We start from the raw sequence: 19,210 nt of genomic DNA, 5'->3' as shown, positions 1-19,210 counted from the left end.
CTTAATAAACAAATCTTTATTACTCGTCTGGTACAATGAAAAAGATACAGTTATTTCACGTAGTCATGAAGTAAAAATAAACCCTGTTTTTTATTATAATGTCCGCTAGTTCGCCGCTGTAGCTTATAATACATCTTATAATTTTGTTTCTTTTTGTGAAGAAATTTGTCCCATTTTTCTTAAACGATAAACGAAGGAAATTTGCAATTAACGTTAGGTGTACAATGAAAAACTTCTATCTGCAGGAATCAATTTTTTATTCTTTGACAGATCGAAAATTTATGCAGGCCAATTATTCAACTTCCGTCGTATTTTTTTTTCGAGAAATAAATGGTACACTGAAACCGGAAATTGTGTAATATAATGACAATTACAAAAATAAATATCCACGTATGACAGTAGCAGAGATTACGTTTGCGCGAAAATATTTTCATTTCTCGTAATGTGGTTGAATGCATAAATGTATTTTGAGGTGAATATTAATTAGATTCTACTTCATGTAGAATACATGAGGGTGATATTTCACCGTTTCGCTTACCATGCTCCTTGAGGAGAAATGTATTTATATAGCAACGTAGAGAAAATGTTTTCCACTAATAATTTCCGTATCTTTCATTATTTGTACATCTTCATTGTTAGGGAAACTGAAATTAATTTAATTAAATGAATTTAAAGAAAGATTCCCCGCTGTCTGCAGAATCTGAAAATCTGAAGAAGATAAGAATTTATAAGAAAATTTATGCGACTTCATTTTGACGTTGTTGTATTATAACAAAAAAAATACTGTTAGTGCACGTCGCTTGACGAAAAATGTTTGTGAAGTTTTCTTCTTCGATTTCTATCAACTGACAGTAGATTTACAGAGCAAACAATCCAGAAAATGGAAGGATATTAGTTAATAATAGAAAAATAAGTTGCCTTAAAATGATCCAATAAATACATCAGGCTTATTAAATACATCAAGTAGATATTTTGAAGTATACGACTTAGTCCTTCTTCTGCAAAAATTTTGTATATTTTCTTTTGTGCTTCTGCTCGAAGGCACGCATTCTCAGTGTGCGGAAATAGTTTTGACAATTGAGATGCAAAGGAAGAGAGTACGAAATACTTGCTTTGTAAGAGAAGCACCAAAGTAGCCAAGCAAACTTCTATTCGAAGTTAGGAAGACTGAGAAGTATATACTTCTATATATTAAACTATACAAACAAAACTTTACTCTGAAAACTATTTTCGAAATAATACAAATAATAAAAATTTATTCGAGAACGGAAATATTGTTACAGCTGATTCTCATATTTCGTATATTATCGAATTGCTTTCATTATCGCTTCGATCTCTCGATCATGTTTAATAAACTGTTACGGCGCTGCAATTTCAATGCTTTTTAATTTTGAACAATATGTCAGTATTATTGATAAAATTATCCATCTGTATGACCTATATTATATCGTTATGCTGTTGAAGAGCGATAATCTTTGTGACAAATAGGCTTAAGTAAAGAGAGAGAGAGAGAGAGAGAGAGAGAGAGAGAAGGGGGGGGAGAAGAGAGAGAAAGAGAGTACGAATTTAATATCACAATGTTATTAAACGACATAACATAATTAAATAATACAATTAATATATTAAAGTGATGTGGTCAAGCACGTAAATTAATACATTATTAAGTGTTAATCTGTTACAATATTCACCGATTTTAATATTATATCAATAATTAATTGTTTAGATTGTTGACTCCATAATTCGATGAATACAGATTAATAACACCCTCATACATGGAGCGAATTGAATTGTTAACGAATACCGTTCAATACGCGCTGGTAATGTTCTCACTTAGATGTACAGGGGGATCCCATTTTGAATAATATGCTTTAAATAACTGGAAAATGTGGGAAATTTTTCAGAGTAATGTTTTAAACTAAAAGATTCGCGTATTCAATTCTTAACACAGAAAAACGTTAAAATAAGATTGTCCAAGAATGGGTATTTTAAAAAATACTTCATATTTTATATCAAAACGTATTTCACGGATATTTTTAGATAGACGGTAAAAAGTGTAAAAATATATGATATTATAAAATCAAGCTGTCTGAAAAATCAAACAGTTTTTTGAAAGCCTATTATTTTTGGTTATGTGAACGTATTGTTGAAAACAGAACTTCCTGTATATCTCCAGAGAACATCGATAGACCGCAACAGCCGTTCTGATTTCTGTTGCCGTTGTCAGAATTCCTATTCCGCGGTCACCATACGGTCAATCAGTGGCTTTGACTCACTTGCAAGCGAGCGCTCAAGAGTACAAGTTGAACTTGTTTAAAGACAAAGATTTGCCTCGGCTTCGAGTATGTCAGCAAGCGAAGCAAAATATGTACGGAATTTCCGAGTTGCTAGAAACAATTACTAAAGCAGTTGCGTAAAGTAACGTTGTATTTACATATTAAATCCATTTATCTGTTAATATTGTAATTAATCTAAAATGTTTATATAAAGTAAATTAAACTTACTGAAATTGCAAATTTAATCGAAGTATTATCCCTAATTATTTAAATGAAAGAGATAGAGAGTCTAATATGCGTAATATTTCATGTGAAATTGTTCAAATTTACGTCATACGAAAATTTGTATGGAATCTTTTCTGAAAAAATTTCTTGAAATTTTTGTCACAATAAATATAATATAATAAGTTGTTAATTAAAATCTACGAATAATGCTGTAGTAAAATATTTAACAAGAAATAAGGTAAATATAAAGACGAAATTTTCAAATAAATATATCAAAGGTTCACGATAAAATTATTCATTCGTGATAATATTCCACGTTAATTTAACGAGGCCGTTTTGAATTGAACGGTCGTTTAATTGACCGCTGCTCAGAGAATCGGTTTCGAGATAGTTATATGGCCGGACGGGCGAATCTATGAATGAACGGGTCGGGTCAGTTTTCGGGACGCGGTATCAGAACTGCGGATATCGTAGGTAGGAACGATGATAGGTAAGCCGGCGGTAATGCGTCGCCCCATTTAGACCCGGAAGTGTAATGAGGTGGGGGGTAAGGGGGGAAAACGATAGCCCAATGGCGAATGAGAGGGTGGATGGTTGGTGTCGGCCGTGCAACCGATTTGCCCGGGTGATAGTTTGAGTTTGAGCGAAGCACCGGCGTGTTCCTGGCGATGACCCTGCCGGGCAACTGCGCGCCGCTCTACCTTGTGAACCCGACAAGGACCACTTATCTCCCGAGGCTAAATCCTAGACCAAGTTTGGTGCCGTAGTCAGGATTGGCCTTCCGCGACTACGAACTCGAAGCGAGCCAGCTACTCGCTATTAAGCCGTACTCCATGCAGCCTTGCATCTTTGCAGATCACCATGACCTGGCCGCAAACCGCGAGCTAACTACCCTCCGTAATTGTTTCCATTCATCTATTCGCATTGTTTATCGTCGAACTTGTAACGTTCTATTTCATCATTTTTTAAAATTTTATTTTAAATAATGTTAGAATATCGTGTGAGTCGAGGCTCAATCTGAAATAGAACGTGAGAAAGAAACCAGCAACGACATCAAAGTTATTTCCTAAAATTGCGAGTGCGAACGTAAAGAATTACTCGGTAAATAAAATTTTCTTTGCGTATGACGTTTGCTGAACAAGATTGCCGAGCACCATTTGTCTCCTCGAGCAAAATGAAGGTTGGAGCGGCCTACTAACACACAGCAAACTGCGTCGGGCAATGCGGTGGCCGACTACAAGCCATTAAACCGATCTTGCACCTCTGCATGTTGCAAAATCTCGTTTATCGACCGTTAACGTATACGTGCCCAAAATTGATTTGATTAATTTGACAAAAGCAAAACCGTTCCTTCATTGCGTTTACCCGGGAATGGATCTCTTTTATTCTTTTTTATATAGATATAAATAGTACAGTTGTATTAAATAGATATTTTATTATTAGAATCTATGCGATAGATATCTGTTAAGTATTTATATCATTTTTCGTTTTCGCGAAGCCTTTCGCAACAATATACGAACGTTAAACTAGATTTAATATGATTTCGACCTTACGAAAAATTCAGAAATATATTATTTTTTCATTTTTCGGACAGGATGTATTCTTCAAACACAAAGCCGTTTCATGTATTCTATGCATGCGCGTGTTTCTGAAACCGATAAATTATTAAATACGAAATATGAGACGAAATATGAGCGAATAAGATAAAATTATTCGCTACCTCGAGAGATGTAGAGTTAAGCTCGTAAATATACAAAGTCATTTTACGGGATAAACACCTATATTGTTTACATGAATTGTAAATTTTGAAACTTGTTTAATTTATTATTTAATTATCGGTCTTTGCGTATGATATTTCTGAAGCATTAACGTTTCTCTTGAAAATCGATATCATTAAATTAGTTCAGTCAGATATAAATTTCTGATGCAATAAATATAAGCCTTGTAATATTATTATCGCAAAACGGTTTCCGGCCTTCAATTAAAATAAATAAAAAGATATAGAACGCAAAGGTTATAACTATAATTTCTAGTATGACGAGAAAATGTGAACTTTTTATTTACGAAAAGTGTGTTTAATTATGGAATTTTACGAGTAAAGTTACTTGCGTTAAGACGCAAGTAACGTTTGCAAACAGAAGATTTTATTACAATTTATCCAGCGCTTAATAGCTTTGAAGGATTAATGGTACGGAATGCATGAAAGAACCTTTTCAAAGAACAGTTGCAAGAAATTTTTTAAATCATTTAAATCTACATCTTCACGTAAATGCGATGCAATACGGAATCTAAAATGAAAACGTTGTACGTTGAAAACAGAGGGAATCGCATTGATGCTAGTAATTCAATATTTATAATTAACAGTACTTTACAAAATACAAAGTAAACTCTCCAACGGTCATGAAAATGACAAAGCCACTTTCATTTATCTCTAAACGTTAAAATACGCTGTTATAGTAAAGAATGTTGATATTATTTTTTTGTGGAATTGTAGATAATGGAACAATTTAGATTTTTAATAGGAAAAATTAATCATTTAAATTATTCTAAACAGAATACTGATGAGTACAGTTCAGTCACTTAAGCTTTCGTCTGAGTAAGCTAGTGTATATTAGTTTACAAAAAATGAGAAGCAATATGCTTTCTCAAATTAAAGGGTGCTATTCCGTTCCACCAACAAATTCTTCTACCGCAAGAGAAAATATTTCTTCTAAAAATTACAACATTACGTATTTCACGACAAAACCGTATAGAACCACGTGTAAAAAAATAAATGTTTCGTATTTTTCAATGCCGTACTTTCGCGGAGCGTGAAGTTTTTACGCGGGGGATAAGAAAATAAAACATTTTTGCCAATCTAGTACGTAACCACAAGGTGTTTATTTTGTTTCTCTTCTTTTTTCGAAACGTAATAATGGCTTTGAATAAAATTCCCGAAATGTAGAAATATTCGGTTACTTATGACGAAAAATGTGTAACATTTCAGCGGCATGTAATCCTTGATAGGCGACGTTAGAAAGACAGATTTTAATCAGTACGGCCAGCGGATTCCATAAAATTAGACGGATTGCCACGGCTATCAAGCCTTTCGTTATCTTCATACATCCGCGCGCGGATATCGAACATTCATAACTGCGAGCGATAAATGGATATATCGGCGCACATATCGTCATGCCTGGCCAAGCTGGCCGGTGCGGAGATATATCTGCGTGTATATTGAAACGTTCCATGCGGAACAAAGTACGGTAAACTTCGAGTGACTGGATTTTAATTAAATTCACATCGATCGCATTTCAGCTCCCACAGTTTACACCTTGGTTATTTTTAATATCTCCACGTTCAAACTCCAATTTTAGAAACAAAAAATCCCCACTTCAGCTTTCCAAGTGGCGTACCGGTGCACCGGCGGATACGCCGTGTGTACCGAAATATGTCAATAGATACATTTGCAAATATCGCGAACAAAACAAGAACCGCATTTTGATATATGCTATGTTTGATTGATAATATTTAACAGAAAAATTCACTTGCAAATATGAGCGCTGAAAGTAAAAATGAAAAGGTATATTAAAATGTTGCTGCGCGCTTACATTCTTTGACATTTCACGTAGCCGCGCTAATATACCGCGCGTTTTTTTTTTGCTTTCTTTATAACGTATTACAATTTCAATTCTCAAGTATCCACCATGAACGACCTTACACAATCCACGCTAGGCTTAATTTGTTGCTTAATTTGTTCGAACGACGTACTTCGCGAATAGCGAATTATGTACCGATGAGAGTGCCAACTATCACGTGCCAGATTCAGCAAACAGGTCCGATTTCAAGGATTAGGGATACAAGGCAATATTGCATTGTATACCTCGAGAGTATCTGATGGTAGTATTGGCTGCAGGCTTAAACTACATCATTAGGTACGTATAGCTAGAAATTCTAATCCTAACGCGATTCTCTAATGCCATTGATGTAATAATTGCCCTGTCGAAAGTCATGTACTATGCGGTAATCGAATCTTGCTTTCCGATATTTATCGAAATGCAGGACTGATGTGAAAAGAATATTTATTTAAATTCACGGTATTAGGAGAGTAGTCCGCAAAATGCGAGAGAGGAGAGAACGAAATTGCGTGTGTTTCTGTCGACAGAGCATCGATTTTTCAACAAGTTTTTTTTTTATATAATTATCGGTAAATTACACCGAGCGTGATTTGCGTGGCGAAACAACGCGAAGGGTGGGCGATGTGGAGAAGGACTCCGGCTAAGTAATTAAAGTCCGGATTTTCCTCACGGGAAATACAGAAGTATGCAAATAAGTGGATTACGGGACGAAAATATGTTTGGTTTATTAATTTCTGCAGTTATATTATCCGATTGCTCTTACCTCGGATCCGCCGTTAATTCATCGCTCGGCGGCCGGGATAAACAGAAAATTGCGTATAGAGATTTCCATAATGTAAGCTAGTAGTGAGATTATATCTTCTGTGTATGAAATAACCACGAGAGAGATTATATAAATACCGCGGAGATACGGCGTGGGAGCTTTGATTTGTCATTATTAAGCGTAATGAAGGGATATTCATCTGCGCTGCATTAGATTCAGTAATGATACTTTGTCACTGTCAACTTGGCCGATTAAGGAGATAGAAGGAGACGAGCTGCGCGAATGGGCGGACAAGTGGAGTAAATCTACGATTCGTTTAAGCTGGAAAAGTCTTTTAGACAATTGAATTCATTGTCAGGGTGAGAGAGAGAGAGAGAGAGAGAGAGAGAGAGAGGAGAAAACGTCTGGCAGAGAAAATACGCAGGAAAGTTCTTGCCACCGTTGATACCGGCAATTAGATAATAGTAACTAAAATTGGATCGTTCGTGCGAAACACAATTTACGATCTTGATAAGATGAACGATAGCCCACGTCCGCGGATGCATCTTATTGCAAAAACATTATATTTATTTATAATTTCTTCTAATTAATATTTTTCGAGGCGGAATGTAACTCGGAAATATAATCCCATTTAACGTGAAGTTGGATTCAAATAACGCTAAAGTCAGGAGCTCTCAGGAACAATTCTACTACACGCTACTTTCAGGAGAGTGAGAAGAACTAACGCGCGGAAAATCCACAGCTCGTTTTAGCTCGAACGATACCGGAAACTTAATTTCATTCGCCCGACTCCGAAGGGGAATTCAAGAGAGCGAAGTCGAAATGCGGGAGAGCTCTGAGAGCTTACGACATCCGTACGATTCGCGGAACATTTTTGCGTGACGGTCCATACCCGTAATTACTTTCGATCCATGTGACTCGTCCTCCTACTGCCCTTTCACTGCCGTAGATGTTACTTGATCGACGATGCGTTCGCTAAATTTCTTGCTCTTCTTTTTTTTATGGCGTAAAACAATTCCATAAAAAAATAGGTGTGTTTGTTCCAACACACATATAGCGCCGTTGACTTTTTAGAATAAACCGATTAGAAAATTTATAGATGGTAGATGTGTATACGGAGTCGTCATTACTTCTCAATTTAATTACGAACATAATCTTCCAGAAAAAATGAAGCCATAGCAAAGAAAAACCAAATTGTTTTTTAGGATCATTTTCTTCACCGCATTTGTGTGCAAGAGATTGTAGAAGATATAAAAACATAAATGTAATCGTCTTACTTTAATACAGTCGTCTATTGCCTTCTGTCTCCCATAAGGACAACAGCGGAAACGTAGTGCACAATCATTCCATTTTCCATTCCATTTCCAGGCTCTTAGTTTTTCAATATAGGACATATCAAATTACTTCCTTTTACACAACAATTTCTCTTGCTGTATCGGATATCACAGTTGCATAAATTTATTGAAAAGTATGATATAACTGTCAAATCAGATCGCCTATAACGTTAATAAAAAAAAGCTTCCACTAGCTTTAAACAATTAAATAGTTTCTGTGTAATGTAGAATCACAGATTTTTATGTATGTGTGTAGAATCCACAGATTTCTATACAAAGAATCTCTCGAAGTATTGATATTGCTTTTCCGCGATGCCGATTGATTGTTGTCTCACTACTTCGTTGAGCGGCTATCATTGCATATATTTTTACAGTTGTGTATTGAGGTTGATGTGTAATAGCAAACATAATAAAAAGTAAAAAAAAAAAATAAATTGCACTCGCGATGCGTCTGTAATGTTAGTTAATAAGAAGAGTTAGTTAGTTAATAAGAAGAGTACGGAAGAATTATTTCATATCTGGTAGAGCAGTCGGAAACATTCACGTTCTAAATTCAGTACAAAAAAAATTTAAGTTGGGACAAAGAATATTTCATTGTAAAATTTAACGCATCAAAAGAATAGAGACATATGGTAACGTCGAATAAAACCCAAATGCAATATTTCCGCATATAGATTGCCATTCCCTCGACAAGGCATCGTGTCACACGTCCAACTCCAATTTAACTCGTTTTTTTGAATTCAAGTCCGACAGTGACAGTGATTCGTTCGTCGATAGAGTGGAAAGGCAATAACGTCATCAAGAAATTAATATATTAAGTCACGGCTCGATAAAGAAACGGGAGATTAAAAGTATTATAAAGTATGGAGCGATATCAATATATGCCATGTGTTCGTGTGCATGCACGTATGTATAATGAATTTTTTCACACTTTTATAGGACATGGTGTTGTATCGGGGGAGGGACACACAGGGAGGCTTTGGCCATCTAACCCACTTTGACCATCGTTCCTGCGACCGCGTGAAAACGCGCGCGTTCCAATTTCGGTAACGACGATTTACGGGCTGACGTGCCCACCGTGACTATCGTCGAAATTTCGAGCAGGCTCGCTCGCAAACTTCCTAATCGCGCGTCGCCGCGCCGGGTCGAACCGTCTATGCAAGGAGATCGATGAGCTCACACTTTGTTTTGTAGCGCAGGAATAAGACAGCTGTCTAAACTTTCTTCATAAATTGAGAATACGCCGGCGTGGGAATTCATGGAGGCATGATAGACGCGCCGGTAGCACAGACGGTATCCATTCACATAGTCACATCCTAATCATATAATTGCGCGACACACGTGATCTCGTGGTCACCGCGTATTTTCTTCACGTTCCTCTTTACAACGTGCATTTCCAAACATTTCGCGGTAACCTGAGTAATAAATGTATCTCAGTAATAAACCCCGTGGGGAGAGCAAAACGAGGCGCAGGTGCTAAAGACCGTCTTCACGACAGGCTCTACGATAAAAGCGCCGAGGCGTATCGGTCTCGCAGGTCGATCGTTCGTCGAACGCGGTGGTATCCGCTTTCAATGGGTCCCATCAAACGCGCGATAAAACCGCTTCTCACCTAGGCTTTTGACTTCGAAAAGACACGACACCGATTCGGCGATACCGAACCCCGGGATCCGCGCGGGTGGATCAGAAGTTCGAAAGTGCAGCAAGGCGATATTATATAAACGGATGAGAGAGAAAGAGGGAGAGAATGCCCCGGTGCTCTCAAGATCAGCGCGCGTCGGAGGAATATGTAGCACGCGGGTATTCGATATTCTTTAGACCCACCCAGCGATCCCCATTCAACCTATTCTTACAATGTGTATGCTGGATTTAGCTCGTGGAGATAGATATTCCTAACATTCGTTGAAACGGCCGGCTTTACGGCAGCTTTCGCGCTGAAAGCTCGCTCGCTCGCATACGGCGCTCTGTGCCTTCCTCCCTGCTTCCATTCCGAAAGCCTTCCCATCTCTTCGGCATCTCTCCTCGGCCCCTCGTCCAAACGTTCGTGCGCAGGTATGCACTCTCCTTCATTCCGCGCATGATCTCCTTCTTTCGTCTCTTTACCAAGCCGGCAAAACCGAACGCCGTTCCTCGACCGGCTATCGGCCGTTCCTCTTCCTCTTCTCCTCCTCTCCTGTCTCTCCCTTACCCCTCTTCTTTCGTCTTTGCCACCAGCCCTTTTCACTCCTCGCAGAATCGTCGTCGACCTCCCGTCGTCGCTTTTTCTCTTTGCGCGATCTTTTGCACCTTCTCTTCTTTCTTCTCTTTTTGCAGTTTATTGCTTCCGCGTCTCTTGGCACCGTGCCGTCTCGTCTACCCATACCAATCAACAAATAACGAATCAAATATAGGTATAAGAAGAAAACAAGGAAAATAAGAATCGCAGACTTCATCGTGAAAGAATGAAAACAATAGATAATATAAACGTCTCACTTCGCTATTTTAATTGTAAGAACGAAATATCGATTGGCAAGAATGGCATGATACGACGATTTCTCGCTTCTACGTTTGCAAATTGGTCTCTTGTGGACCAATTTATTCGTATTAGCATATCGCCATGATAAAATCTCCATACGGAATACCTTTGGATACACGCGCAGCAAAATTTGTAATCCTGCATATTTTATATTAATGTATGAAAATTTCAGTAACCGTTCTTTAACAAAGGCTCGCTGCGGTGTAAGAGACGAATATTCTATTGTATGGTCGCCGCTCTTTAATTATCGGACATCGAAGCATTGAAATCGTACGATGATAAATCATACGAGCGGTTACGGTCACGTTATTTATGGTGCATTCGCTCTCACAGCATATAATTTTTCCGAGTTTATATATATATATATATATATATATATATATATATATATGAATATAAAGCTGTAGATATATATATATACATATGTGATTCCGTGTAGAATTCTATGTAGAAATAAGAATCACGGTACAGTGTGCGAATTGTGCCACGACTTTTCTCTATACTAAATCAAATCACGTTTCCCGTTTTTCCTCAGCGGACACCGAGATAAAGATGTCTACCGGGCTTCGTGCGCGGAAAGAAGAGTATTGTTTTAATCTCGTTGACCTCTTAAAATGATAAGACCTTATACATAAAACCGAACGACGATGATATAATCATCCGCTTCCCGATAATGATTAAGTTATAAAGCCCGAGAAAGGCTGATTTGAGAAACGTGCATTTTGTTGCAATCTGTGCTTGCTAATTAAAAAGCTGCCGGGTGCTTTGTGAACATCTTGATGCAATTATCTTTATGAGAAAGTATTATAAATATCAAGGACGATAGCAGAAACGAATTTTTTTTTAATCCTAACTAATCTTAACAAATCTCAAAGTAAATCTAAAACGTATATTGACGTAATTATTTGTAATATTAATTATATTTAATTAAATTTGATTTGCTTTACAATTGATTAATTATTATAAATATTTATATATTATTTCAGATTGAATTCTCCACATTCTCACGTAAGTACAAAAGCTCTTGCCTGATTCAGCTATTCCCTCGTTTCTTTTGCTTTTTTTGCAAACGCGCACGTACTGATATATATGTATATATGTATATGTATGTACTATGTTTCTATGTAGTGCTATTTAAAAAAGTCAAAATGATTTTCAATTTTTAATAAAAAAATTTTTGATTTTTTAGTTCGCAAGTAGCTTATATGAAATAAATATGTTTTTGTTCTTTTTACAATCTTTTTCACAAACTGTCGCAAGTGTCTCAAAAATCATGCGGACCGTTACGACGAACACCCTGTATATATACATATATATATATATATATATATATATACATACATGTATATATACATGTATACATACACACACACAGGCACCCATTATATACACATCGATGTATATATCGCGTGGATAGTCGTACGACTGCTTCAAGCCGAGTCTTGCACGATGCTCCTACGTTTCTACGTAGACCAGTGAGTATTGGAGAGGCATCGCAATGCCTGGAATGTTTAATACCGGCGCAACGACACGGCACGGAGAAATGGTCGGCTTCAACCGCGGAATAAATCTCGTGGAATCATACCCACCCGCTGCCATTTCTTGTCTGCCACGTGCTCCACGAGAAATTTTTCAGAGGCGGAAACGCTTATTGCATTTCTATACGTATAGAGCGCTCGCCGTGACGTGGCGGCGCGCGAGACTTCACGCGAGACACCTCCGGCTTAAGATACTAAGTTCATTTGCCAGAAAAATTCACCACCTGTCTCGTTCGCCTCGCGGAAATACGTATCGCGTGGGCTTTAATCGAAACGTCCTTTATATATTCCGACGTATTATTTTTACATGAAATAATAAATTTCGAAAACCTGCCGCGCACGCGACGGCTTTTCTTTTTCTGCAGGAATTGGCGTTCTTCGCGCGCTGACAGCTTACTAAAATATACTGGTCACAATTCAAGACAAACGATGTAACATACACGTTGATTTTGCCAAGTTTTTTTCGCTCGTTAATACGAGCCTCGTCAAGAAAGAGGAATGTTCTTTTTTTTTACTCGCAGCAAGTAAAACATCCCGCACAATTACGCACTCCGCGTGGCTCTTGCGCTTATCCCTGGTCAAATACAAAGTGCATCCCTCGGTTTCTCACTTCCAGATTTTACTGTGGTTTCTACTTGTCGTCGGCCTGATGATCCTGTTGTACGGAGTACAACACGACGCTTATTGGAGACATTTAATTACAAATGAACTTCTACGACAATGGTGGTAGAACATTCGTTAGAATTTCATTAGGGCCGTAAGATCGAACGCGTCGGGGTAATTCACTTTGAAAGGGCTCGGCTATACCGTTTGAACGTTGTTGCAGCCGTACTTGGCCACTGGCCATTGCTGAAAAGCGATTTGTCCGCCCAACATCGTAGGGACGGAAGCGCGATAGCAGAAGGCGATGGCCGTGGCTAGGACGAAATCGCATGCATTGCGGATGCGATAAAATAGAAATGCATTCAAAACCTTCCGGAAATTCTATCGGGATTTAGGATAAAATTAGGGATGAAATGTCATTTTCAACTGGAATTTTTAAAATGGATTTAATGAAGAAATACGCACAAATTCGCGGGTATCGTGATGATCGGTTTGATTCGTTCTTATTTTCTTATTTTTAATTCGTTCATAAGTAATTTACTTAACGATAACAAACACAACGATAACTCCACATAAAGAGTCACGAATAAAAGACAAAGGGAGAAACATCAAATCTAGTTATTTTTAATTAATTTCAGCACGACTGATAATTACGGACGAAGAAGTTTTCTCCTAATAGTTAAAAAAAACGAGAAGTTTGAGAGTTCAATTTCCGCGCAATTAAAAAGATTTCCTCAGTGCATAGGATACGCTCGTTCTCGATATTCCTGATAATTGCGGGCGTTGCACGATATTTTCGTTATCTGCGCGATAATACTGTTCGTGTATTTCGAATGTAGAAATGGTCCGCCGCTTATAAACTTGGGCTCAGTGGCAGCTTTACCCTTAGCCTTAACATAAGGATCGCCCGTGTACTTGGGAAACTTGCTGAAGCAACCATCGTGACTTCCGCCGGGTTTCTTGGGGAAAGGGACGTAGAATCGACCGAGTGTCTTCCTTGCAATCTGGACCGGACGGACGTAAGTGGGCCCTGGTTCCTCATCCTCGTAAGGATTGGGGGGGAAATAATCCAACGGTGCACTAGTCGTCAAGAATCGGCCTTCAGACACCACTTCTGTTCCACCAAAGTGATGATTTACATTTAGAATACTTATAAATTAAACAAGAGAGAAGGAAGTGTAAGCAACAGTTCGAGAAATATTTTACTAAATGAATAGTTTTTACTAAGCGAGCATTATAAAACTGTCAAAAATTAAACATGCATATATAATGTATATACAATTTGCATAGCTATATTTATTAAAAGTCTTCTTAATAATAATCTTAATCGTACAAGAATAAATTGAAAGCAATTTTTAATTCTACGAAGAATCTACAAGAAGTTTTAATGCGATGGATTTCTGAGAGATTCCCTTTTAGAAGAATCTCAAACATTTATGATATACTAATTGAGATTTCATTTAATTGGTACCGAACGCATTTCGAAGACATTTTATGTAAAAGTTAAAAATGCCTTTCTCTCAAAAGCCAACGTAATTCTTTTTTTATGATAAAGCTGTAATTAATTACGTGCTGCCACATAAAACGAAGGAAATCTTCTGAAAAAAATTCAATCTGTGTCTATGTTCCATTCTCTCATTATTCTTTTTTCACACTGTAATTGGAGAGGAATTCTCATAATGCGTTATGTACGTACGTTCATTACACATATGTATAAGATAATTAAAGTCATAAAACGACAAAATTTTATAAAATATTTTTAATTGGCAATTTTATTAACTGTACAAAACATATATATGATAGAATAATTTTCTACTGTTATTAATATATGCATATACATATATTAGTAATATTTGCCATTATTGATATACGAGTACATTCTTTGACAAAAATATTAAGGCTAGATTTTTTTATCAAAGAGTATATAAATTATATACCTATATATATATATATATACTATTCAATAAAAGTTTCTTCAATGTGATTTGCAAAATGTATTTTACAAATAATATTTCGCAAAAGAATTATGTATTCCTAAATGCGCTAATACATAATGTATTAATATACGCTGTAACATACGTGATAAAATGAGAAAATAGAGAAAGAAAGTTGCTCAACAACAGTTGCTCCAATATACGAGACTCTCATTATAGAAATCTATCATTATTGGAATCTACAATTCTTTCGCGAAATATTCTGGGAATTGTATTGACGATTGTATTGAGAAACTTAATAAATCCAACTGTATATATATGTGTATATATATAATGTGTATATCGAATTTCATTCTGTGCACTTTTCGTCTGTTGTTCCTTCAGCTCAATAAACGAAATAAACTCGTTCTAACATAAATCTCTATCGCCGGTTACGAACGAGCAATAGCTCGCTTGGTTTCCAATATAAAAAAAAAAGAAAATATAAACGTTCAACCGTTTTTGAAGTATCCATTTCTAAGCTATCGCTTAAAATTTATGCGCTCTTATTAAAAATTATGCCATCGAGTTTATCGAAAGTTGTTCGAGGGAGTGGAGATCAGATTGGAAGCGGCATAACGGAGGCGCACTTACTTTTGCCTACTCTCTTGATGCGATCGTAAGGCTCGTGAGAGTACGCCGGATAAGGACTCAAGCAAATATCCGCGTATCCCGGGCCGCCGAGAGGATTGGGCTTGAGCTTCATATTAGGTGGCGTCTTTTTTCTCGGTTCCACTTTCGACTGCGGACTGAAGTAAGAAGATTTAGCAAAGCATCCATACCAGTCGCCGGGCGTCGAGCGTTTCTTCGATGGAGATGTCGGTAACATGGGACCGCCAATCTTCCTCTTCTCGTCTTTTATCTGAAAACGTTTATATCGAGTAAAATTGTACATATCAAAGCCATAAAGATTTCATCCTTTTTCCCTAATACCGCAAAGCAAAAAATCATATCATATGCAAGTTGGATTATAATTAGACGATTAAAGAGGAAAGTAAAAATTCAATGAACGAGAAAGTGTGGACGACATTACGAGCCATTTAATCAATTGATTAATCGAGCAATTTCAGTTAGATCAATGCATCTCAGTCGCGCATACACATTAGAAAAATTATAATTAAACTTTATGAAACGACAGTCTCCAAGAAGGGGATATAAATTTCTTTGACAGCGATTTAATTAAAGTTTAAATCTCAATCGATACGGTAATGAGCCCTACGCACGAACTTTTAACTTTCTTCATTTCTTTTTATTCACTTCACTTTCGTTTTATTTTTCGATAATTCATCAAATATTGATTTCCCGTAGTTTCGCATATTATAAACACATACCCGTTGCTGCGCCTCGTCGCGCCACGGCTCCCTGAATGCCTCGCCTTCAAAAATTCGCTCATATTTCTTTTCGAATAATTGATTCGGAGGCCCGCCGAGAATCTGGCGCCCTTTGGCAACATTCTCGCGAAATTTTATAGGCGCCCGATAAACATCAAAGGGTCCCGGCGGTGGGTCGCTAAAGAAACCTGAAAGGGCTTTATCCGTGAAAATCCTAAAAACACACGTAGGCAATTTTTTATAGCTCGGTTTCGTATGCATTACCCACTCGTTCGATATCAATTTTTCCGTAGTGGCGACCAACAAGCGCGATATTTATTGCACGTTTTCTACTCATATTTTACCTTTTACGATGCCTATAACTTCCGCATTGTTTTTTTTTAAATGTGAAATAACCTAAAACTTTATCGTGTCGTAATGAAGACTATAGTTTTATGCGAGACACGCGCGCGATCTTCGTTTATCAAAAGAAAAACGGAAGGGACTTGTAAAACAAATAATTTCAATTGCATTTCTTAAAAAAATTACATTTTTTCTTGAAACACGTTGAATGTTATAATTCACAGTTAAATATATGTATTTGCATACCGCGGGAGAATCACATTGTGCGGCGTCTTGAGCACTAGGAGTGAACTTATGAGTAATTGACCCGGTTACCGCTAGTAATGAGACGTTCTTAATGAGTTGACGTTGGTACTAGCGGATATCTGCGGTATACTCCGTTTGCGGCAACGGTGGAAACATTTCATTACTGCCTGTTTGGAGAGACTGAAGGAGTCGCGCATATTCGCGAGACGTAAGAGAGCGATTATAATTGCGCGACGGTCTCCGGTCTTGTTAACGGTGAAGTTAGAAAGATCAGTGAAGCGATGTCTCCGATAAAGGCTCGAAGTAAACGCGGCAACTGATAATTACACAACGGCGCGCGATCAACTTTAAGTTACAACAAACGATCGATAGTTCGTAATTTACGCCGTATATTTCTCTGATACCGTCTTTCACCGAATCGCACAAAAATCGGAGCGATCTCGCGTCGTCTCCTCTTATTCCAAGCGATCCGACTTGTCCGATATCGAAAGTTTCTCGCCGCAAAGGCGGCCGCGGGAGTTCGTCTCCGCCTTCGTAGTCATGCGTACGTGTCAAACTGGTAATTTCCACGGTCCCTATCTAACACCTAAAACGCTTCCGCGCGATCCCGCCGTATAGTTCGCGAAGTGGGGGCGACAACGGCCGCGATAATAACTAAACTTTCGATTGCCGAGGCAAGCCATTAAGATAAGACTCCGAGGCGGCGGCTAAGGGGATGCTTTCGAACGGGAGTAGTTGCGGAATCTGTAAGAAATCGCGCTTCCCCGAAGTCGAGGCTGCGGGAAAGCACGGTGAACGGAAAAACGGGGCGAGAAGAGCGGACGGAAAGAAATCGACGACCGAAATAACAGGGGGGGGGGGGAATGGTAAAATGGAAAAGGAACGCGCGAATAAAAGGAGGAAGGATGAGCGGGGGGGATGAGCGAGATAGAAACGCAAGTGGTGGGGAAGGTCGATGGAGATGTCAGCGGTGGAAATGGAAAAATGTTGATATACATCGGCCGCGCGATAAGGCGGGATAGATCGATTAAGATTAAACGTCCGGTCGCCGAGTTTAAGACAAGTTACATTGGAAACTCGGGGAAATCGCCTTCCGTAGAATTGAAATCAAGAACGTGACCGTTTAATTTGCAAATGGAAGGAGAACGATTGGCTCGCTCAGCTCAGTTCAAACTCGCCTCGCCTCGCCACGACTCGCTGCGTCCCGGACATCGTGAGGAAATCATGATAGTGCAAGTGCTTTGTCCCTTGATTATCGGATATTCCCTGGTGCGATATTTTGAATAGTAGCGCACGCACACGATTTTTAAAAGTTGACGCCAATCCCAAGTTCTCAGCTGAATCGCAAATAAACTCATTACTAGGTGACGAAAATATAATTTCGTCTCGTATTTCGACAAAACTTCGCAGTGTTTAAATTTACTGTGCACGAAAGAACAGATAATTGAAATATCTGGGACACACGAATGCCGCTGTTCTCTAATATCGTGACATTTTGCGCTCTGTCGTCACCCTTTTGAAATTGCCTTGAAAATTGTCGTCATTTTTAGTTATTGCCTTACCCGTCTATGTTTTGACGGGAGTCGAAATTGGAAGACAGCAAACGACCTCGATTTGGTATGGTAGCAACCGACATTCGAAAGGTCGGTATTGTCCTGATTCAATCTTATTAGCGAGAGAAGTTGACGCTGAAAGTATATCCATCGCTATTTTTGAATTACGGTATATTCAGGAAAATTGCAGAAAAATTCGTAAAAATAAATTATGTTATCGCTCCCCGATTGAAGACGATTTAAGAGAAAACGTCGATTTCTCCAGAAAATCCGTCCGGAAAGTTTCAAAATTCCAATTCAATTACTTTAATCCCGCGCTATCCATTTTCTCCGAGAAGGTTTGTCGAGAATACAAGTCGTCAATAGCAGCGGCAATAATGGCGTAATCGTAAACATGAGATGTACAAACGAGTTATCTATATTCTACAAACGGCACGTGTTCCTGGCACGGACCCGACCGGTCTAATAGGGGTTCTCACAGAATTGCAGAATTATCGATACGCGCGGTAGCATTGCGGTGCCACATCCATTAATTCAGCGTTAGCCTAAGGGGGTTTAAATAATTAATCGAGGGACCCGTCCCGTCGTGCGATTAAACGCTACAATTAAGCCAAAGGTTCGCCAGACCGTCCGTGCCGGCAACCGCATCGTCTTTCCATATTCTCATTTCTGTAAGAGAGATACGAATCGGCATGCTGCAGCAACACACAGCATCCGATTGCCCGATTGCCAGATGTAAATGGATCTTCCTATCGACACACCCGTGACATCGTTTCTGCGATTTAGTATTGAGATTACACAGATTCGATAAGTGGCACGCAACGCTGAATTTCTTACAGCGTATACGTACCACGCCTTTCGCATTATTACGTCAAACTCCCCCGCTTTTTTCATTAT

At 38.3% G+C, this 19,210-nt stretch overlaps 1 protein-coding gene across 2 annotated transcripts; it reads right to left on the bottom strand.

Annotated features, from left to right (window-relative positions):
* Nucleotides 1-238: 238 nt before the first annotated feature.
* Nucleotides 239-16,757, bottom strand: LOC105462385 (UPF0602 protein C4orf47 homolog). 2 transcript variants are annotated; one of them, XM_011708936.1, is made up of 6 exons: nucleotides 16,437-16,757; nucleotides 16,173-16,360; nucleotides 15,436-15,703; nucleotides 13,784-13,982; nucleotides 539-644; nucleotides 239-338 (listed from the first exon to the last, which is right to left on the bottom strand). In XM_011708936.1, the coding sequence occupies exons 1-5, from the start codon at nucleotides 16,507-16,509 to the stop codon at nucleotides 563-565; spliced, it is 810 nt and encodes a 269-aa protein (XP_011707238.1). In that variant the 5' UTR covers nucleotides 16,510-16,757; the 3' UTR covers nucleotides 239-338; nucleotides 539-562. The 2 variants fall into 2 exon arrangements, with proteins under 2 accessions (XP_011707238.1, XP_011707229.1); XM_011708927.1 differs by lacking the exons at nucleotides 239-338; nucleotides 539-644 and having other exon boundaries at nucleotides 13,299-13,982; nucleotides 16,437-16,755.
* Nucleotides 16,758-19,210: the final 2,453 nt, after the last annotated feature.

Source organism: Wasmannia auropunctata, unplaced genomic scaffold, assembly GCF_000956235.1.
Source record: "Wasmannia auropunctata unplaced genomic scaffold, wasmannia.A_1.0 LD336116.1, whole genome shotgun sequence".
Lineage (NCBI taxonomy): Eukaryota > Metazoa > Arthropoda > Insecta > Hymenoptera > Formicidae > Wasmannia > Wasmannia auropunctata.
Note: the sequence above shows the minus strand (reverse complement) of the source record. Positions and strands in the feature narration are given on the sequence as shown.

Excerpts from the sequence above, each read along its gene's own strand:
- LOC105462385 (XM_011708927.1), bottom strand. The coding sequence starts at position 16,509 with ATGAGTAGAAAACGTGCAATAAATATCGCGCTTGTTGGTCGCCACTAC. Across the intron at positions 16,361-16,436 it reads AATTGATATCGAACGAGTGG|GTTTCTTTAGCGACCCACCG; the intron begins GTAATGCATACG and ends AAGCCCTTTCAG. Across the intron at positions 15,704-16,172 it reads GCGACGAGGCGCAGCAACGG|ATAAAAGACGAGAAGAGGAA; the intron begins GTATGTGTTTAT and ends AAACGTTTTCAG.